Below are 23,428 nucleotides of genomic sequence, written 5' to 3' on the forward strand. Positions count from 1 at the left end.
AAAAAAGCAAGAAAACGTTTTTGCATCACAAAATTACTATCCATCCAGTGACAAGTAACGGTTAAATAATCATTTTTATTTACAGCTCGACCAAGATCAGAAGTTAAGGACAATCTACATTGAATATTTTTTAACAATGTTGATAAATAAAAATAATATTGTGAATGAAATCTAAAAATATCAGACCGACAAGTACTTCTAGGAATACCGTTAAACATAGGATTATAAATTATTTGTATATAATGAATAAAGACATCAGAAGAAGGAAAACTAAAAGGCAAACAACCTACAACCATTTTAGCCATTTCTTTCCGGTTCCTTAATTTATTATACTTCTTCGTTACCTGACCGGTTGCTGGGTCCATTCTAGTTTGTATTGGCCCACCAACATCCCCACCACCTCGTGCAATATTTAACTCTCTTTCGTGAGCTTCACCTAGATGTCTCATTAACGTACCCGTACTCCTTGTTTGCCTCCGCTTTTATGCTTATATATTTGTTGACAAATATTGCATTACACTTCAGTATCTGATATACATTCAAAAAATTGTCATGCAACACTAGTTGTTTTACGAGGCCTTGCGGCACGAGGAGGACGGAGAGGGAGATTAACCGATTCAGATCTAACGTTAGCATTTTCTACTGTGGGTGTCTCACTAATATTTTCATTTCTTCGTCTAAATTAACCGCATCTACTTCATTTTCTTCTTTTATACCATAATTTTCCTGACCTTCTACATAATCCATATCGTGAGCACCTCCACCTATTTCTTCCTCAAAAGGTGTACCAAACGGTACCGGAGGCGAAGGCACACGGGTATATCTACTACTTGAACTACCTCTACCACTAGTAATTCGTTTTTTACTACCACTATCACTTCTAGGACAAAAATGTTTAACACCTTTAGTAGCGATGTTTCTTAATTTATCCATAGTATAAATTAAATTAAACTAAAAAAAATCAAAATACACAAATATAATAAAATTAAATATTAAACAATTAATACAATAAATAAAAATTAAACGTAAGAGATGGAACGACAATATCAAATTTTTGAAGTATCTGAAGGTTGCGACTTTAGAAACTTCCGTTCGTACTTTGTAAACGCAAAATTAAAAAACTAAAGTGCACACTTTAAGAAATTAAATAAATTGAATATTTGAAAATTGAGAATTGAGATTTGAGAGAGAATTAGATTTGAGAGAGTGAAAAATTGTGTGAAAATTGATTTAAAGGTGTAGGGTATTTATAGAATTTTTTTGGGATTAAAAAATAATTTTTAAAAGTAAAAAAAAATTTTTTAAAGAAATGGGCCCAAATTGGGCCAACGGCTAGTTTGATCCAAAACTCAAAAAAAAAAATTGAATCCGGGCCGGATCGGATCGATTAACCGACGAGCTTGGATCGAGCTAGGTCCAAACCGGATTAACTGGACCCAAACTAAAAAAATAATCGACCCGGGATCTGAAATCCTAAAGCCCCAGGGCTTATCTGACCGGGTCAAACCGGGCCGAGTCCTTTAAATGGGCTGAGTAGGGGGGTCAGTCCGACCCACTTGACGGACTTACTCTTTTTATGGGTTAAAAAAGGAATTTATTTTCGAGATAATTGGAGTAAGCTAGTCAATAATCAAAAAAATAAAAAAATCAAATCAAACTGAACCAAACCAATGACTATTTTCTTTTTATAATTTAGTTTGATTTTAAAAATTTAAAAACCAACTAAATTAATTTTGATTATTTTAACAACTAACTAATTCAAACCGACCATGAACACCGTCCGTGAAAGTATGAAAAGGGTGAGTTAAGAAGTTAGCAGTCCCCGCCACGTCGTGTTCTTCCTTAATTCACCACCTCACTCTGACTCTGGCTTTTCCTCCCTCCCTTTCTTTCTTCAAAGCGGTTTACCTAACTCCCCCCTAATTTGATAACCCTGTTGTGTTGTTCGGATCAGCTGAAGAACGGAATGGATGAAGGAGAAGTAGAGAAGAACGGAGGAGGAGTTTGCTCATCGGAAACTGTCAACGGCGGAGAAGATGTTTTCAGTTGCGATGAATCGGATGCTTCGTCAGTTGATCATCTTGTAATTATGGTCCACGGTATTCTCGGAAGGTATGTGTGTGGCTTTCGTGTTTCGTTCATTTTGTGGAATATTGAACTTGAAGTTATGTGTTTTTGTTGATGATGGAATTGAAGTATTATGATGTAATTAGAAGGTGGAAATGGAGAATTTTGATGTTAGTTCATAATGTTTGATAGTGATTTTTTATATTTGTTATTAGTCCCTGATATTTTTAGTTTCTCCGAAGGTTTTTTTTTTGTGTGTGCAAGGTTTATATTCCTATTTCATTCATTTTGCGGGGTATTGAAGTTGAAGTAATATATTTTTTGTTTTTGTTGATGGAATTGAAGTTTTATGATCTAATCAAAAGGGGAGAATGGAGAATTTTGATCTTAGTTACAACTGTTTGATAGTGATTTTTGAGATAGCATAATACATAGAATGACACTTTGACTTGGCCGCAAGCGGTAAGTCGGTAACTCAACACTTCAACTTTGAGTATTGCGTATTTAGACATCTAAACTCACCTTTCATTGTATGAGTTGAACACTCCAGCTTACAAAATGAGCGTCTAGACACATTCAAAATTTATGTGTCACGTCAGTATTGGATGTCTATGAGACATAGTGGAGACGAGTTGGAGTGTTTAGTTGTCGGTTGAGGAGTTGAGGTGTCTAAATCAGCACTCTCAAAGTTGGAGTGCTCACTTGCCAAGTTTGATTTGACAGTGCACATCTAAATACCTCAACTTGATCTCAATTGACAACTAGATGCTCCAACGCTCCAACTCGTCCTCGTTGGCTCTCGTTAACACACGACACTCATGCGACACATAAAATTTGGAGGTGTTTAGATGATCATTTTGTAACCTGGAGTATTCAACCGGAAAATTGAAGACGAGTTGAGTTGTCCATATGTATATATACAAAGTGTGAGTGTTTATTTGCTAGTTGATGACAAGTTTAAATGTTTGTTTATGTATTATGCCTTTTCGTTATTAGTCCCGTGATATTTTAGTTTCTCTAGTCCTTATATAGTTCCTCTGGATATTGAGGATATTTGTTTACATTTGTTATTTTGGATATTTTCCTATACACATTTTGGAGTTGTTTTCATTGCTTCATTATCTAGGAATTTTCAGAACCTTTTATGCATAATTGATTGACTACATAATATGCATCTATGCTATTTTCACGACCATACGGAATGTTTATTTCAGTATGTAGATCACGAAAATTTCCATGCCAATTAAAAAAAAACTGCTTTTAGACTGTGTTCTGTGTTCATTAGTTCTTTTGGGTGGGTTATCTTCATTTTGAATGCTTATGTGCTAGCTGTTTGAATTCATGCTGTGTAGAACAATTTTCTAATGGTTCTCTGGCTCTCCCTGAAAGCAAAGGTACTTGTTATACCTTGATTTATAATCCATATATTTCAACAGCGCCACAGACTGGAAGTTTGGTGCTGAGCAATTTGTTCGGAGGCTTCCTGACAAAGTTTTTGTTCATTGTAAGTGCATCTATCTGGAGTGGCATTTCTAGTTTCACATGCTTGTGTTTCTTTGCAGTTCCTCTACCCTTCATCCCCCCTACACTTACCATTTTGCTGCTTTGTCAATAATACTCTTTTTACTGTTCTCTGCCTTTTACATTGATAGATTTTGATAAAGTAATTGCACTCTGTGTCCTTATGGTATATCATCTGTTACGAGTCCAAGTAAAATGCATGAAAATGAGAACAAGGTTGAATTGTATGAGCTGTTGCACTTTGAAGTATAAGTTATAAGTAGAAACTTCCTTTTGAGTAAAGCAAGTCAATGTGATACCTCAACAAGTCATGCTTAGGGCATACTTTCATTTATATTCTGCATTATGTAGAAACTTCCTTTTGAGTAAAGCAAGTCAATGTGATACCACAATAAATCATGCTTGTTAAAATTTACTAAGTTCGCAGGTGTATAATAGCTGGTAAATGGTGTTTATTTTTGCTCAATATCTGTGCTCTTCCACCGTTCCACGTGATGTTGGATTCAAAAGCCTTTTCACTTCTTCCATACAAGTATATTTTCTTCATGAGATGGAGAAAATCATTGTCTACGAGGATGGGGTGCTTTATTTATTTACACCCCCCTCCCCCTCTCCTTTTTCTTATTAAGAGTGGGAAACTGCGTTCACTGAACTCTTCTAATGAAATTGCCACTCTTTCTCATTTTGCGTAGTTTCATTTGAGCTGACTGCCAGTGAGTGATTCACATGATTGTATGGACATTTGCACTTTTGTAACATATCTTGCTTCAGTTTCCACATGTGTCCAATATCCGATTGGTATTCGGTGTAAGTGCATGAAAAAATGGAATACCAAAAGGAGGACTAAAGAAAATTATTTGCTCTGCAGGTAGCGAACGTAATATGGCAAAACTAACATTGGATGGTGTTGATGTAATGGGTGAGAGATTGTCTGAGGAGGTTAATTTCTTCTAATTCTATTCATTCTTCTCTGATGCTTCATCCATTCTATCTTTTCTAATATATGCTCCAGAGCTTGGTACGTCTACCAAATTGACTAACATTGTGGAGATGAATTTAGGTTCTTGAAGTGATCAAGAGAAAGCCAGGTCTGAAGAAAATTTCTTTTGTGTCACACTCTGTGGGAGGGTTGGTGGCAAGATATGCCATTGGAAGGTTATATAGACCTCCTAGAATGGAAAATATTGAGGATTTATCAGCCAATGCATGTATAGAACGGTTGAAAGGTTGCACGATAGCTGGTTTGGAACCAATAAATTTTATCACCGTCGCCACACCTCATCTTGCTTCTAGGGGTAACAAGCAGGTATCAGTGTAATTATTCAAATCTTATCAAATACTTAAGTGCAATAATTGTAATTGAGGAAAATGGATTCTTATCCTTATTCAATATGTACTTGGTCTCATTATTGGGTAAATGATGCTTAGGAGCAGAAGAAATAGATTCACACCTCCATATTTTGATACTTTGAAACCAGATTTAGTTGGTTTTAAGGCTCATCTGGCATGCCTATGTAACTTATCTGTCAGATTGGATTGGATTGCTATCCATTTCCTCTTGATCAGTATCTTGGATTATTGATGTGTTATCCTCCTATTTATCAGGTCTAGTTAGGAATAGTATTTATCACCCAAATACCCCTGACACAAGTTTAAATTTTTTGTTTTCTTTTGTCATTTTGCCTGTACTGATTTCTGAAAGAAAACAAAGTGTTAGTTTTAATTTCAAAATTATGACAAGCTTTTCTAGACTATCTAATTTCATCTCCGATGCGATTTTCATGCAAGAGCATTGATATCTGGATAAGCTACTGCAAAATATAAGAATTTTGTTTTATAGAAACAAAGACCAGATAAAATACAGCAAAATAGAAAAAATGGACGGGCAAGATGAGCTTCTGATATGTGGAGTTGATGCAAGGTTTAGGGGAGACCCATTTGTGCCTGGTAGAGGGAGTTCCATATTTTTAGGGTGCCCGGGGGGTTTTCCAAGAGAGAGGGTAGGGGAGACCTATTTGTGCCTGGTAGAGGGATTTCCATATTTTTAGGGTGCCCCGGGGGGTTGGGATGTCCAAGAGAGAGGGTAGGGGAGACCCATTTGTGCCTGGTAGAGGGAGTTCCATATTTTTAGGGTGCCCCATGGGGGGCAGAACATATGGACATGAGAGAAGAAAGCAGAAGAGTAGCTATGAATGCTATGAATTAGTAACAGTAACAACAACAAACCCAGTATACTCCCACAAAGTCCGGTACAGGTGGTAAGTGTATGCAGTCCATACCACTACCTCAGAGGAGAGGTGAGATATAGAGGTTGTTTCTAATAGACCTCGGCTCAAGCGAAAACAGTCCTGAAAAGAAATAGTAAAAGAACACAGAACAATTGGTAATAACACATCAGGTAATAACAAAAACAAGACTAGCACCAAGTAATACGACAAATGATGACTTACTTCGAAACAAGACTAGCACTATGACTACTCACTTACTTCGAAACAAGACTAGCACTATGACTACTAGCACGGGTACCATTATCAAGTCCTCCTACCTACTAGCAAGGATGCACTACTCTCTACTATCCTTCTATCCTAATTCGCATCCTCCATACCTTTCTATCTAGGGTCATGTCCTCGGTAAACTGAAGTTGTTTCATGTCATGTCTAATCACCTCCCTTCAATATTTCTTCGGTCTACCTCTACCTCTACCTCTACCTCGCCTGAATCCATCCCTAGACAATCTCTCACACCACCTCACTGGGGCATCTGTGCCCCTCCTCATCACATGCCTGAACCATCTCAACCCGCTTTTGCATCATGACTTCCACAAAAATCACTCTCACCTTATCCTGAATAACCCCAATTCTAATCCTATCTTTCTTAGTAAACCCATACATCCATCGTAACATTCTCATCTCCGCCACCTTCATCGTTTGGATGTGAAAGTTTTTGATTGGCCAACACTCCGCTCCATACAACATAGCTGGTTTAACCACTTCTCCGTAGAACTTGCCTTTGAGTTTAAGAGGCAGCTTCTTATCACAATAGATTTCGGAAGCGAGCCTCCATTTCATCCACCCTTGCCCAATACGGTGAGTGACATCCTCGTCAATCTCTCCAATCCCTTGGATCATAAATCCAAGATACTTGAAACTATCTCGCTTTTGAAAGGCCTGAGTATCAAGCTTTACAACCACATCATCTTCATGTGTCACCTCACTGAACCTGCACTCCAAATATTCCATCTTGAACCTACTCAACCTAAACCTTTTAGACTCTGGTGTTGCCTCTAAACCTCCAACATAACATTAACTCCACCACCGGTCTCGTTAATCAGGACTACATCATCCGCAAATAGCATACACCAAGGCACCTCACCTTGAATTTTTCACGTCAATACATCCATCACTAAGGCAAATAGAAACGGGCTAAGAGTCGTACCTTGATGGTAACCCATCAAGATGTAAGTGTTGCCGTCTTGATTTTCATTAGACCTTTATTTAAACTCCATCGCTGGACAGTTATATTTACTCTCAAGTTAAACTAGTAAAAGTGTGCTAAATGCTACCCCAGTGTGGAAAGCTTTTTAATCCAACCACATTTTATCTCATCATATATCTGCATACTGAAGAACCTCTTAGGTCTCCATAACTGTCTCTCTGTGTATGTCGTGAGCTTGATTTCTGTTTTCTGAGTTTCTAAAAGCATAAAAGATCTGTACTCTTTAACCCTGGAACTTTCTGGTAATTGACATTGTTCTTCTACAGTTCAACTTCCTCAAGAACTGCAAGATGGTGATGGCTCTGCATCTACTTATTCTGTTTGATTTACTTGCCTGTAGCTTAGGATTAGTTATTTGGACATGACAGTGTTTAGCCTTGCATAGATTTTGGTCCCAGATTAATTCTGGATGACCATAAAAACAGGAATGCTCTCTTATCTGACTATTTGGAAGTATCCAGGCGATTGCTAATCTGTAACATATTTTATTTGTTGCTATATCTTGACAAATGTCAAAGTGCATTGTTCCTGTTTTCCCAAGTGTGTTCATGTTTGTAAGATTTTGAGGTTTCTTCCTTGTCTAGAATATAAAATTTGATGTCAGCTGTTGAACCTTTTGGTAATATTAATGTTTTAAGGTATTGTCAGGTGCCATTTCTTTTTGGTTTGACTGCCTTAGAGAAAGCTGCTTTCCATGTAATCCATTGGATATTTAAAAGAACAGGGCGGCACCTTTTTCTTTGTGATAATGATGAAGGGAGGCCTCCATTACTTAAACGCATGGTGGAAGACGATGGTGAACTACACTTCATGTATGTTAGAGAGACTAATAAAGTCCATATACGATTAATTGGTCCATTTATTGGGAGCTGTAGTAAATATTACTGTATATTCATGCTGATTAGTTGAAAAATCCACGTATGTAGGTCTGCATTGCGTTCATTCAAGCGCCGGGTTGCATATTCAAATGTTGGCTATGACCGTATCCTGATTGCATTGTTGAATCGGGCATTCAGCAATTATATGATTCCCTAACTTCTGAAATAGACCATTTTTCCTTCACATTAAATTTTTAGATATTGTTGGTTGGAGAACATCATCTATTAGACGTAATAATGAACTACCCAAGGTACAATCTTTCCGTGGTATGTGTTTAGCTGTGACCTATCATATCTTATGTGAAAAATCTCTTTGGTGTTTATAGTGGGAAGAATCCTTGAATGAAAAGTATCCTCACATTGTCTACGAAGAACATTGCAAGGCATATGACGGTGAGCAGGGTGAGTCTGTTGTGAAGGAAGATGATTCTTTGGACAAGGTGGAAGGTTTGTAGCTCTTTCCTTACAAAAAAAGGTTACCTTTGGATTTTGTGGTCTTAAACTAAAGGTGTGTAAACATACCAAAATTATCCTTTGAATTTTGTGGTTGTAAACATGCCTCCTCACTCCTATAAGGGAGTGTCATTAAGGTAAAATGGGAATGCTAGAACTGTAGACTTACTAAATTTAGACAAGTGGCCTTCGTTCTTAAACAAACTAAATAAATTGAAATGGAGGGAGCATTTAGTTTGTACAACAGAGATGGTAATTGGCCCTCCTCTGTATCACATGGATCCTTCATTTTCCTTTGTCGAAGCTGTGTCGATCAGAAACAGCTGTACAGTGGATATGAGTATTCCATTAAAATTCTTCAAAATACACTCAAAATTATGAAAAAAAAAAACATTATGCATCCATACAGATACTTACATCATGTGTATTTGAACATGTAGACCCTAAACAAATACATGTAACATAGGCCCTTGTCCTTTTTAGACATAGCAAGTTTTTCAAACTTGCCCTACACTCTTAGGTTCGAGAATGTTATATTTGCGAATTGCGATGACATTTTGTTTTGTTCCACTGGAACGCTGATTTTTCCCTCTGTATTGTGTGCATGTGTGTATGTTGTATGTATGTGTATATATGCCTTTCTTGGCTTCTGAATATTGCAGTACTCATGTTTGGACTTTTATGCAGAAGAACTGTTGACTGGTTTAAGTAAAGTATCATGGGATAAAGTGGATGTTAGCTTTCACATGAGCAGGCGTAAATTTGCTGCTCACAGTGTTATTCAGGTCTCTCTCTCTCTCTCTCTCTCCAGTATACTGGTAATTAACAACGCGATTTCCCAGAGCATTTATAGATATTTTATTGGTTATCCTGGAACCACAGTCAAGTCACATTTAAGTACGTTGATGAAAGTATGAACTGTACACAGTTTTGTTTAATACGTAGAAGATAACTTTTGTTCATCTACCTCGCAGATTTAAGACTGTAAAAGTGCTTACGAGACTTTTGTCTTTTTCCTATGTGTTCATGTGTTGTATCCTGGTGCTTGCATGTTTTATAGGCTCAAGAACTTGTAAGCAAAGTATTAACTAGCTATGCAGTTTGAACAAGGTTTAAGGTTGGCGATTAACTGCATTGAACCAGCAATTTGTGTATTTGAAACAGGGTTATTACTATTCCATTTCCTTCTGTCGAAACCCCCTTGCTTACATGTTGTGTATTGCACTATTTGACCTTGCATTACTAGAAAAGATGAGATAGATTTTGGTTTGAACCATGTCTCTTTCTGGACCACTTTGCCACTTTAGACATGTAGTTGGCATAGTGGAGGAGTGCCTGGTGCTAAAAAATGAGAACATCATTACTGCCCAAGTGGTTGTGGTGGTGGTAGTAATGGTGGGAGCTAGTCTAAAATTTAATCACTTTAGATATGTAGATAACATAGTGGAGGAGTGTGTGGTGCTAAAATGAGAACATTATTATAGCCCAAGTGGTGGTGGTGGTGGTAGTAGCAATTAGGGTAAGACATAGACACCCTTGTAGCTGCACCCAAGGGTGTGGCGTAGTGATTCAATGTAGTGGGTTGAGCACCATTAGGTTTTAGGTTAGATTCCCAATTTAGACAAACATTAGGTGATTTATTCCCATCTAGCCTTGGTTTACAAACCCATGGAATTAGTTGAGGTGCCTGCAAGCTGGCCTGGACACCGCGGTTATCCAAAAAAAAAAAAAGAAAAAAAAAGAGTTGACACCCTTGTAGCATGTGATATATTTTATACTACTATGTCGTTCATTTACTCCACTTTGTAAGCCAGCTGGGAGGAGGGCATTGTGTATATTTATAAACTTTTTAACTTTAAACTTATTATTTTTACCTTAATGAGATTGACTTATAGCCATAAAATCTCATAGCCATAAAATTTCGATGACTTCTTTTAGACTAAGTTTCAAAAGCCTTTCTTTCGTTGTTAAACTACACTGTCAAAAACCATCAAATAAAATGGATCTGAGGGAGAGTACAATATCAAGCATTAAATAAAAGTAGTTCTTGTAGGTGTTGAAATGCAATGTGGCATAGGCGGCGACTGGTGATTGGACTTTGAAGCTCTGTATTGTTGGTCTTATGTATTGTTAGAAATATGATGATGGATATGATGGAATAGAGTTTATTTCATGTCCATTTCGGTACGTAAAAGTTAAAAAGATAAAAAAGGTAAAAAGGAGTAGTATACTATCCCCGGGCTTACAATTTGTCTTCCCAAAACAAGGACAAATCTAATGTATCCTTCCGTATTTCCTTTTATCCTGACCAACTGAAATTGCAAACTTTTCTCACTCTCTTCGATTTCCTCTGTATTTTCTCATCCTGAATCTTTCACTCACTTTATACACCTTGTGACTAGATGCAGTCTCTCATTCACTTAATAAACCCTTGTAACTTGATGCAGTTTCTCATTCACTTCATAAACCCTGCAACTACATGTAATTTGTCACACTCAATAAACCTGTATCTAAATTCCATTAAAAGTATATAGAGTAAACGAAGATTTTGCTGCATGACTATGGTGTTGATGGACTGGAAGGGAAGCTCAGTATCTGATATGTCGCTATCACTCAAAATTACAATCTTCAAATTTCCAAGGGGACTGTTGGGTTTTCATATTCCCTTCTTGCAGTTTTTAATATGGAGCTTGTGATTTTTAATTATTGGCACAGTAATCATATTTCCTGAACTTGTTTTAAAGTTGAAATTATGGGTGATCTCACAATTTCACATACTTTAAGGAGCATATTTAGCCCCTTTTTGCTTATTAATCAGCTAATTTGGTTAATCGGGCGCTCCAATTGAATTAAGGATATATTTGGATAAGGACATATCTAAGCTACTAATGAAGGGTGCATATGCTCAATTTCGAATATTTTTTAAACGGCATATTTGAACCTTTTCCGGAGCTTTTTTCACGTATCTTACTTACATGTACTGTGGGCTTAAAACTTCAATACTTCTGTTTACAGGTGAAGGATCCAAATATGGATGCTGAAGGTGCTGATGTTATACAACATATGATTGATAACTTTATTGTGTAGAGGCCAAGTCAAGTCTGAAATTTTCAAGGTGATCAATGATTTGCATCTATAGTATTTTTTATTCCTTGCTTGTCCTAGACTTCTAAAATTTTTTGCATTGGAGGCCTGCTGTAAAATGCTGGAAAAGTAATTTGAGTTTTTCTATGGTTGCAGGGAGGGGCAGAAATCTAGAGGGTTTATTATGAGTTCACACAAACTTAGTAATTTTTGCCCAAACTCTGTATATGTGTATTAAAAAAATGTGTTATCGATAAAATGATTATGAATCCAATTGTTATTATGGTATTAACTTGAGCTTATTATAGGAACTCTTAAATTCAAATCTTGGATCCGCCTCTGGGCTCGCAGGTAAGGTTCTCCTTGTCCTTGTATGACCACTCTATGAATTGTAAAACAATAAGCCATTATGAGGAACATTATTAACTCATTGTGGCCTAGTGTACATGGTCACAGTTCCATTCATCAACGATACATAGTAATCTCTTTCTCTTTCAATTTGCTTGGCTTGATTTGTAGTACGAGGGTCAAACTAACTAATGTTCTGTGTGAATACAGACATACAATCTTCAGTTTTTTTGTGTAGTTAAAGTTTGAGTCTTATCTCTAAATCACTGGTCAGATATCACCCCTCCGCACCATGACAATGACTTGATAAATACTGCTAAAGTGGAAAGACAGGATGAATATCACCATAAGTTTTGGAAATAACATTAGCAATCAGATAGTTTTTTGGAAGTAATAACAGTAGGTAGTTTCTCAGATGGTGTCTTTACGAGCACTTGATTTGTGGGAGGCAGAGCAAAGCGAATTTAGAATCTGCTATGGATTTCCAGCCTATACAAAGTGAATTTAGAAAAGGGAAACGTAACAACTAATTTGGGACGGAGTGAGTATTATACTTCCATTTCTGCGCCTAGGGTTAGGATGCTGTGCATCCATTTCAAATTACAGAGAAGATTCTTCAGATTTAACTTAAAAGAGTCCTGGATCTAAACTGCATGGAGCACTAATACTTGAGAAATTGTTTACTATGAGTTTCCACAATGAAGTTATCAGCAGCACTATAAGCTAAATTCTTGTTTGAACGTGTGCTAGTAATCTGAAAAATTTGGATGCTAATGTATTTGTTTCTTGCAAGATCTTTATATGAATGATTTATTATTTTTCATTAGAAGAAGGCGGAACCGGTGTACAACCCCTTAAAAAGTTGTCATCCATTCTTACTTATACACCTCAAGTAGGTCTGGTTCCTTTTAAACGCCCGAAGTATGGTTATGTTGCGTCACTTTGACACCTTTGTTGGCATGGCATAGTGAGTGTGATACACTCATTGAGGGCACATGAAAGACTTATATTTAACCAATTTTTATTTGGTGCCAACTTTAAGGGCGCATGAAAGTGACAATAGAACCCTTCTTCGGGTGTTTAAAATGTCGGCAAAAAGTGTCCAAGTGAAAGTTGGTGTCAACTTTAAGGGATTGCTGGAGGTTCTGCCTTAGAACAAAGAGACTTGGCATGTGGTATGCTGAGACAAATCTAGAACAAGTTTTGTTGTGGATTCAACTAAACTCATTATTTTCAGTTCTAACCATGTATGCACATATTAAAAAAAAAACAAATGTATACGTCTAAAAAGGTTGTACATTCATTTTTAACGTACTGTTTTCAGATCTCTGTAGCAACCAAATGCGAATTCAGGATTTTCTTCATGGATTCATGATTTTCCGAGCATATGGTTCATTTGATTGTCTGTTCAGAACAGATGGTATATTCAGAATTTTTAATATATGGGTTCGGGATTATAATTATTTTTGTTTACTTGGTTTTGAATAGATTATTCATGCATATTAGATGAAATTCTTTGATACAAGTTTGAGCAAAAGCTATTGAGTTTTGTTGAACCCATAATAGTAATAGCCTTAGTTCAATTTGTACTTATTTAGCGTGTTTTTGACATAATTAATGTTTGAATCAACACTACTGATGAATTCAATTGAACGTACATACATGAACGGTTTTTGTATCATTTGTTGATAGGACTGGGGAGAATTAATTTCGTAGGCCATTTATATATATATATTTTTTTTAGTTTTAGTGGGAAAATTAACTATATAAACTTATTAGATTAGTTATTATAAGTTATAGCCAAACTTTTAAGTTTTCACGTTATAGCAACTTTCATTTAAATTAATATATATAAAAAAGGTTTTTTTGTTTTGTTGAAAATACAAAAAAGTAATTAACGAAAAAGGAAAATTAAGATTTAATATAATTAATATACAATTTATCTTTCTTAAAAATAGTTAACCTTAATTACTGATATTTATCCACCCCAAATCCCTCTAACCGTTTTTCCTCCTATTTTAATGTTTCCATCTTCATACACTACCTTCTTCTTTGTACACGATTTAAACAAAAAACGTCTTTCTAACAAAGTGTTGTTGATTATATTTTGAAAGAAAAGCAAGAACGAGTATTTCTTTAGACAATCAGTGAGATTACGGACAATTTCATTAATAGTAATTCAAAAAATGCTTAAATTGTCATTTCCTACTTTGTTCAAATGTCTGTGATACAGTTACTAATATTTTGTGCCTTTTTTTGGCCTCATTTGTGTTTCTGCCAAAGATGATCTGGTTGATGTTGTTGTTCCTTATATGGGTGAATCCATAAGCGATGGCATAGTGGCTAAATTGCTGAAGAGTATGTCTTTTGTTATTGTGTCCATCATGATTTTTTTTAATACTTGGTTCTTATTATCTCTCATTTGTTTTATTCAGATCCTGGTGATAAAGTAGAAGTTGATGAGCCAATTGCTCAAATTGAAAGAAAAGCAAAAACAAGTATTTCTTTAGATAACAAATATGAATTCAGTTAATTTGCAATCAATCATGATACGTCATGGAGAGAGATGGGATACGTAGGGAGATGGTTCGTCATGGAGAGAGTCATGTTGTTGCAAAGTCATGCATATCTATGTTCCGATGATTCTAATTATGTTTTCTGGTCTAACTTTCTTCTTACAGAAAAAGCATACAGACTTTTAGTTCATCAAATTCTTGTACACCATTTAAGTAGCTTCTTCTAATAAATTCACATATCAACATGCATATCAATGAATTCTTAGTACTTGTTGCCGAATGATTGATCATTTATATGTTATTTTCTCACTTAGTGTTCATGTTTGTCATCCCTGATCTTTATTTCTTTTTATTTTTTCTAGTAAGCGTGTACATGATGCGGTAGTAACAAAGTTGTATTCATGGACTATAACAGTACATACAAACTTGCAAATATTTAAAAAAGTTTCTGTATTAAATTGGTATAAAATTGATATTGAATCATTTTTTCTATTTACTGTTTGTTTTCTAATATAGTTAATAATTTGAATTAACTTTTTGATGCTCGATTATTACTGTTTGTTTTTCTAAGATTGTGGGTATGAACAAAGTTTATTTTTTGTATTTATATAGTATTTATATAATATTATGCTACTTTAACGTTTGTTTTGTATTTTACATCGTTGAATGAAATCGATATGAACTAAGTCGCATCAGATGGTATTAAATTTGATATCAACTATATCAAACTATACATTTTTCGATTTTGCGATTAGTAACATTTGACATGAATATTGTATCTTGATTTTTATTGGTGCACATTACTCTTTTTATAAGATTGTTGGTATGAACAAAATTTAGTTTTTATATTTAACATAGTATTTATATAATGTTCTTCATCTTGCCAGAAAGCAAACACCAATATCAATCATGATTAATACTGATTATTTTTTTATTGCAAAGAAAAATTATTTGACATCAAACAACTATCAGTTAATTTATTTTCAACATTTACGTTGATAATTTTTCATGTAATATCCATTACATACACTAAAAAGGTTATGTAACATAAAACAAAAATTTTCTCATCGATTGTCACATTCATAAAACTCATTCAATACAAATGTGAATGTAACATCCCAAATCGTCCATGCGCTAGTCTCATTTATTTTGACTTCCTAAGTGAGTAAAGTTTAAAACATATAGAATTTCTTTAATTTTGACTCTCTATCAAGTGGAAAATTGAATGAGCTTTCCGTCGATAGAAGATTTGCCCAAATTCGATACCCGGGCAAGAAGTTATAGCTAAATTTAAGTCCTAGTCGTAAAACACCGTCATTTTGGTGCTTGGCACATCGCGGAGGGGGTCTATTTAACAATTGTCAAATTTCAGTAGCCTAGTGCTATTTTGGCACGTCGCACTGAAGTTTCAGGTCCCAACCAGTGGGAAAACGCGATGGCTCCGCGTCGCGGATCCTCAGAATCCCATTCGTCAATTTTCAGTGAGCCACCGCGATTGTGGCGCGTCGCAGTGGCCCATAAAATCGGGCTCCCCATTATATTTTTATTTCGTCTCATTAAGGGTATGTTAGGTATTTTCCACCCTCTTATCAACTTAAACACGGGATTATACTCCCAAGTGACCTCATTATTCATACTTTCTTCAAAAATTCACAAGAACACTCTCTAGGTTTCAAACTAAAGACCCAATTAACTCAAGATTCCACCGTGGATTTTTAAAACTGAGTGAAGATTTGAAATTCCCAAACCGTAGGCTTCAAGAATCATCCATCAAATTTCTAAATTGAGGTACGTGGGGTTTATCCTAAAAACTACATGGGCTTGTAAATGCTAGAACATGATTTAAAGATTATCAAGCATGAATTTTAGAAAGGGGTTTTGGAATATATGATTTTATTATGCATTATGAACGTTTAATTGTATTGTTGATTTGGTCTTTAGGCCTTTTAACTTAAATTGATTTAAACCTATATGAATATGTATGATGTTGAAGATTTGATAGAGAGTATTTTTATTGAAATCCCTCTCTTTGATGATTTAGAGTTGATGAACTTGTTAGGAATGATTTAAGATGCTTGTTTAATGTTTTGAAGAGAATCTTTTCAATATTTAAGTATTTAACATGATTTTGATGATGATGAGAGGGAGTTTCTTGATATGATTTCGTTCTTGTGTTAAAAAGAAAGAGTCGCATGTGATGGATATCTTTGACATGACCACCTTGTGTATTTGAAATGTTGAAAAAGAGAGTTTCTTTCATATGTTACATGAGCTTTAAGAAAGAGTTTCTTTGAAGTGATTTATTGATACGGTGGTGGTCCCAAATTTATGTTTTGAAACAGAGACTATTAATACTAATAATGGCTCAGAGAATGTGACTTTCAAGTCAATGGTATGACGATACCATAAGTATGTATGCCATAACAGAGTATTTTTCAGAGTTTGATTTCAGAGAATGCATATTTTAAAGAGTTAAAATTGGGCTTAAAGAAGGTTAGGTGGTTACCCGAAGAAGGTTTGAGTTCAAGTAACTCTTAACCTAAAACCGTGATTTATCGATCAGGGTTTATTATTTTACGCTGGCGAGGCCGTGTGGCGTAGCAGAGTTAGAGACTCCAACCCTTGCGGCACACTTGGGTTGGGGGCTTTTCCGCCGAGTCAATGGCAGATTCCATATAGCCTGTAGAATTTCAGAGTTGTAGTGTATACCACCTAGCACAGAAGTAAAATAAAGAGTGTCACAGAGTTCAGATGATTTTACAGTCTTTCAGAAATGCCCATGAGATTTCTTACTATATGATATTTTTATGAAATGTTTTAAATTGCTCTCATATATGTTGAATATAAATTATTATTTTGGATTTGCTCTGTGTACCAGTACAATTGTATCGACCCCCTACCTCCCAGGTTCGGAGGCTCAGTCTAGGGGTTCGGCTAATCAGTAGAGTATCCCGGGAGAAGTGATCCATGCAGTGGTGAGCCTTCTTTGTTTCAGAAGGCCTGTCATTTCAGATTATGTTATTCCTTTGTTTTTATCTACTGGGGGTCTTGTCCCAATTTTTCAGACAGTTATCCTTAGATCATGTAGTAGAGATTTCGCAGTCTGTTCCAGAAGTTGTTTAGTTGATTTTAGATTTCATTCTGTATGGTTAAACTAAATCCAAAGTATGACCATATTTTCGTATTAGATTAAAATTTCATATTTTCTTTTATTATATGAATGTTGTGCATGATTGCCAGATCAGATAGAGTAGGACGTCTAGGCCTTCATAGTTCGGGATGTCCGTCACGGCCAGGCCCTTGTTCGGATAGTGACAAACTCGGTGTCAGAGCACGGTTCATGATCCCAGGGTGTCTACAAAATCACGTCGGGTAGAATCTAGCGCGCCACACTTATAAGGAGGAGGCTACTAAGAGTTTAGGAATGTTTCTCTTCTTTGTGGTTTAGTTCGTGCTTAAGAGTCGAAATTGTCCCCTAATTAGTGATCTTTTGTGTTTCAGAAAAACAATCATGCCTCTCCGTCGTACCATCGATCAGAATGCACAGACAAATGAGGTCCGTCCCACTCATGGGATGAGGACCCGAAATAGAGCTCAGACTTCGAATATTGATTCTGCTTCGGGAGTCCCACCTACTCAGACCAGCCCACCTAGGGCATCCAGAGCTTCCCGAACGGGGACTAACCGCACCCAGCCTCGCGAGAGAGAGGTATCTAATGCAGAATTCAGACAGTCCATACATATGCTTGCACATTTGGTAGCCACATAGACTCAATGGTCAGAATATATTAGGTCTGTATCTGTTATGTCTGAGGCTACAAGAGTGTTCCAGTTCATGAGAATGAACCCGCCTAACTTTACTGGTACCGCGGTAGAAGAGGATCCACAGGAGTTTGTGGAGGAGATGGAGAATATCTTTAAGGTGATGCATGTAGGTGAGGTAGAGAGGGTTGAATTAGAAGCTTACCAGCTTAAGGATGTAGCGAACCAATGGTATAACGAGTGGGAAGATTCAAAGGGTAAGAGTGCTGAGCCCATAGTTTGGGCCAAGTTCATGGAAGCCTTCCTCGATCGGTTCTTTTCTCTCGAACTGAGAGAGGCCAAAGCTGAAGAGTTTATGAATCTAAAGCAGTGAAAGATGAGTCTCCAGGAGTACACTCTGAGGTTCAACCAACTAGCCCGTTATGCTCCAGATATGACTAGTAATATGAGAGCCCGAATGAGGAAATTTGCATCCGGCCTTTCGAATGACTTAGTGCTTAAATGTCAGGGAACAATGTTGAATCGGGACATGGATTTTGCCAGACTATCATTCCACATGCAGCAAGTTGAGGAAAAGAAAAAAAATCGCTGAATTTAGAGAGAAGAGCCAGTGCTCCGGTGTCCATACCCCAGCCGGACAACGCCCCCAGTATTTTTAGTCCAGTCAAGGGCCGAGGATACAGGGTTCGCAGTCTCAGGGGAGTGTAGCTCAGACCTCTCAGACATACCCGTGTGTCACACCCCTCCTTTTTCACCGCATCCGACCCCCGCTAGGGAGTTGGTTTTGGAGAAAAATGGGTCTTTCCAATTAAAGTGACGTTTTGAAAAGGGATTATTTTATTTACAGAGTCGCCACTTGGAATTGAGTTTGGGTGTTCCAAGTCACCTTATTGAATCCCTATTCAAAAAGAAAATGACTCTTTAATTTTTATTTTTCGATCTGCGAACTAGAAATCTGGATAAGGAATTCTGTTGACCGAGGGGAAGGTGTTAGGCACCCCTCGAGTCCCGTGGTTCTAGCACGGTCGCTTTAATGACTTACGTCCGGCTTAAATTAAAACCCTTTTTTTTTAGGATTTACAATATTTGTCAACCTAAAAGTTGTTTGCCTCCCGCTTTTAATTTATTTTGAAATTATTTACTGACGTGTGGCTTACCGATAGTAGTACTTTTCGGCCTCACCACAAATTTAGGCACATTTCTCGCGCCTTTACGGCATTTATAAGTCGTCCCTATTTTCCCAATCCAAATACGCACCTAATGGGTTTTAAAACTCCCCAACCCAATTCGATTGGCTTCAAAAGGTAAATTAATTTAATTATAACGAATGGTCGGTAGCAGGGCTTTCCGACTTCATCGTCAATTTTTGCTCTCGTACAAATGATTGTGATGAGTAAACATGTAGACTAGATTGATTCGAACTGGATTCGTAATGACCCCATAATCATATATTCTTATGATAAAGATATAAAAGCTTGAGATGAATTAAAGTAGTAACACATCAATTTCTCAACTTTGACAAACCATGATATTTGAAAACAAAGAAAGTTAATAATTTCGATACATGGTTCAACTTAAAACTTATTTGGCACCAAACCGGACTAAGTAGAACCATAAATCTAGATTATTTTGTGGGATGTGAAACATCTTATTTTAAAGACTCTAACAGACTAATAAGAGCAAAGCTTCAACTCATGAGAAAAAAAAATGAAATTTACATCTAGAAATATTGGCTTGTAGATGTGTTGCAGTGCATGTTGTGGACACAATAAAATTATTTATATATAGAAACTAAACCTAAACCTGAACCTAAACTAATTGATAAAAGGATGAAGCAAAAAAAAAAAAAATCTAAACCCAACGAGCACCGGACTTTTTTTTCTTTTTAATTGATTTTTCTTTTTACTTAACTGGTAATCTTTGTCACGCTAGAGCATGGTAAGTGAGATGACAAGGTAAAACAGAATGACATATTAAGATATGACCTAATCATAATTTCCTTTTTTCTAAAAAAAAAAATCTTAGATCATGCAACCCTTTAGGATATTATCCTGATGAATATACAAATACAGACACAGGAAACACAAACAATCATAGTATACAAGCCTACACGTCACACATTCATGAAGCTTATACCTATTAATAAGAAATATATTTACTTAAACATGCAATAAAATATAGAACGTGATAATAGTTTATGCTAAATCTAGCGATAGTAATTATGACATGCTTTATATATTACCTTAAAACTAATAATAAGTTAGATAGATACGAAAAAAAACTTCATAAAACATTGAAACCGAGTCTTGAATAATTGCAATATAGAATTGTACAAGGATGATTGAGATATACCTTTGAGAAGACCAATTCCCAACGATAAAATTATTACAATCTACGGATTCTAGGAGTCACGAACTTGCAACCGTGGACGATAAACTCGAAGTTTAGCTTGTTTGCCCCCTTTTTTTTTCCGTTGTTTTCCTCCTTAGCCGTGTATGTGTTTGTGTTTTATATGTAGTGGTGTAGTATATATTTTTGTGTGTGTTTTGTGCATAGATATCATATATAATAGTAGTAGTGGTAGTGTGTAGTAATGTAGTAGTAGTGTTTTTGGTTTCCGTGTGTGTGTATATGTAGTATGTTTGTGTAGTATGTAGTGGTGGTGTGTCGTAGTCAGATATATTAGTAGTAGTAGTGTGCATGCCTGTCTATTCTGTAGTAGTAGTGTGCATATGTATATATAGGTAGTAGTAGTGTGGCATGCATATGTAGTAGTAGTGTGGCATGCATATGTAGTAGTAGTGGTGCATATCCGTAGTAGTGGTAGTGTCGTGTGTGGGGGGGATAGTGGGGGAGGTTGATTAGGAGTGGGGGATTGTGGGTGGTTTGGGTAGATTTAGGATTTGACTTTATCTTATTATTATTATTATATTATTATTATTATTATTATTATTATTTTTAAATAAATAAATAAGTAATAAAAATAAATAAATAAATAAAAAACTTATTTTAATATGACTTTATTTTTTGTAGTTTTCCAAACTTTAAAAGTAATCTTGTAAAATAAGATACTAAATAACGTAAAACATTCAGTTTGGTCAAAAATTAGGTGTTTACACCGTGTTGTGAGAGATGTGGGAGGAACCATCTAGGGAGATGTCAGTTTGGCGATATGGTGTGTTATTCGTGCGGCTAGCCAGGCCATATCCAGAGAAACTGTCCAGAAGCAAAGGGTAATATTGGTGGAGCCAAGTCACAGGATAATTCTTCTGCACCACCACTGCCTCAGAAGGGTGCCACTTCAGCCTTCAAAAGCGGTCGCAACCGGCTGTACGCCTTGACCAACCGCCAGGAGGTAGTGGCCTCATCGGATGTAGTTACTGGTACATTGCGAATCTTTTCCTATGATGTATATGTTTTACTTAATCCCGAGTCTATCTTGTCTTACGTGACACCTTATGTGGCTGTTAGTTTTGGGTTTGAGCCCGATGTGGTTACCGAACCTTTTTCTGTTTCTACTTTGGTGGAAGATTCTGTTGTGGTTAGGAGGGTGTGTAGAAATTGTGTGGTGACTGTTTGTGGGTGGGACACTGTGGAAGACCTCGTAGACTTAGACATGGTTGATTTTGATGTTATCCTAGGGATAGACTGGCTCCATTCGTGTTATGCCATGTTAGATTGTAGAACCCGAAAGGTCACTTTTTCCTTCCCGAATGAACCAGTAATAGAATAGGAGGGACATTCCTTAGCACATAGAGGGCACTTTATGTCTTACCTCAGAGCCCGTAAACTCATTTCTAATGGTTGCTTGTATCATCTTATTCGGGTTAAAGATTCGAATACCGAAAGCCTTTCTTTTCAGTCTTTCCCTGTGGTGAATGAGTTCCCAGAAGTTTTTCCTGATGATCTCCCAGGCATACCACCTGATAGAGAGATAGATTTTGGTATTGATTTGTTGCCCGATACCTGTCCCATCTCTATTCCGCCATATAGAATGGCTCATACAGAACTGAAAGAGTTGAAAGAACAACTAGCAGATCTTCTAGACAAAGGTTTTATCCGTCCTAGTGTTTCTCCCTGGGGTGCACGTATACTCTTCGTGCGAAAGAAAGATAGTTCCCTCTGTATGTGTATAGATTATCGCCAATTGAACAAGGTCACTGTTAAAAATAAATATCCTCTTCCTAGAGTTGATGATTTGTTTTACCAGCTTCAGGGTACTAGATATTTTTCAAAGATAGACCTTCATTTGGGATACCATCAGTTGAAAATTAGAGAGTCATAAATCTCCAAAATAGCTTTCCGAACTAGATACGGTCATTATGAATTCTTAGTCATGTCCTTTGGGTTGACTAACGCCCTTGTAACCTTCATGGATCTTATGAACAGGGTGTTCCGTCAGTTTCTGGATTTGTTTGCCATGGTTTTTATTGATGATATCTTGATTTATTCTAAGAATGAAGAGGATCATGCCAATCACCTCCGAATCATCCTTCAGACTCTTAAAGATCATAGGAACTATGCAAAGTTTTCCAAGTGTGAATTCTGGCTTAATGTTATTGCTTTCTTAGGGCATATTGTGTCTAGTGACGGGATTAAGGTTGATCCCCAAAAGGTTGAGGCTGTGAGAAAATGGCCCAGACCCACGACTCCAACCGATATTCGGAGTTTCTTGAGTTTAGAGGGGTATTACAGAAGGTTCGTAGAAAGTTTCTCCTCTATAGTTGCATCTCTCACTAAGTTGACGCAGAAAAAGGTAAAGTTTGTGTGGTCTAACTCCTGTGAGAATAGTTTTGAGAAGTTAAAAGATAAGTTGACAATTGCTCATGTGTTGACTCTTCCAAAAGGGACAGAAGGGTTTGTTCTGTACTGTGATGCATTCCGTGTGGGACTTGTATGTGTACTTATGCAGCACGATAAAGTGGTGGCTTATGCGTCTAGGCAGATAAAAATGCATGAGCGAAATTACCCCACCCATGACTTGGAGTTAGCGGTTGTGGTGTTTGCGCTTAAAATCTAGTGGTATTATCTCTATGGGGTACATATTGATATATTTACTGACTACAAGAGTTTACAGTATATTTTCTCGCAGAAAGAATTAAACCTCAGGCAAAGACGATGGTTAGAGCTTTTGAAGGATTATGACATAAACCTGCACTACCATCCAGGCAAGGCAAATGTAGTAACCGATGCCCTTAGCAGGCTATCTATGGGTAGCCTTTCCCATGTTGAAAAGGGGAAGAGGGAGATGGTGAAGGATATTCACCGATTACAAATCTAGGAGTTTGACTCTTGGATTCCGAA

General features: G+C 36.5%; 1 protein-coding gene across 3 annotated transcripts; it reads left to right on the top strand.

Moving 5' to 3' along the window:
• The first annotated feature begins 1,749 nt into the window (after nt 1–1,749).
• LOC124895727 (putative lipase ROG1) lies at nt 1,750–13,527 on the top strand. 3 transcript variants are annotated; one of them, XR_007051863.1, is made up of 13 exons: nt 1,750–2,112; nt 3,504–3,571; nt 4,457–4,527; nt 4,649–4,894; nt 7,732–7,895; nt 8,010–8,065; nt 8,160–8,212; nt 8,288–8,408; nt 9,102–9,199; nt 11,430–11,529; nt 11,655–11,701; nt 11,807–11,849; nt 13,171–13,527. XR_007051863.1 is itself a non-coding variant. In XM_047406158.1 (11 exons), the coding sequence occupies exons 1-10, from the start codon at nt 1,967–1,969 to the stop codon at nt 11,499–11,501; spliced, it is 1,095 nt and encodes a 364-aa protein (XP_047262114.1). In that variant the 5' UTR covers nt 1,760–1,966; the 3' UTR covers nt 11,502–11,529; nt 11,655–11,972. The 3 variants fall into 3 exon arrangements, 1 of the variants encoding a protein (XP_047262114.1); XR_007051864.1 differs by lacking the exon at nt 13,171–13,527 and having other exon boundaries at nt 1,764–2,112; nt 11,807–11,972; XM_047406158.1 differs by lacking the exon at nt 13,171–13,527 and having other exon boundaries at nt 1,760–2,112; nt 11,655–11,972.
• The last annotated feature ends 9,901 nt before the right edge of the window (nt 13,528–23,428 follow it).

Source organism: Capsicum annuum, unplaced genomic scaffold (genome assembly GCF_002878395.1).
Source record: "Capsicum annuum cultivar UCD-10X-F1 unplaced genomic scaffold, UCD10Xv1.1 ctg995, whole genome shotgun sequence".
Classification (NCBI taxonomy): Eukaryota; Viridiplantae; Streptophyta; class Magnoliopsida; order Solanales; family Solanaceae; genus Capsicum; species Capsicum annuum.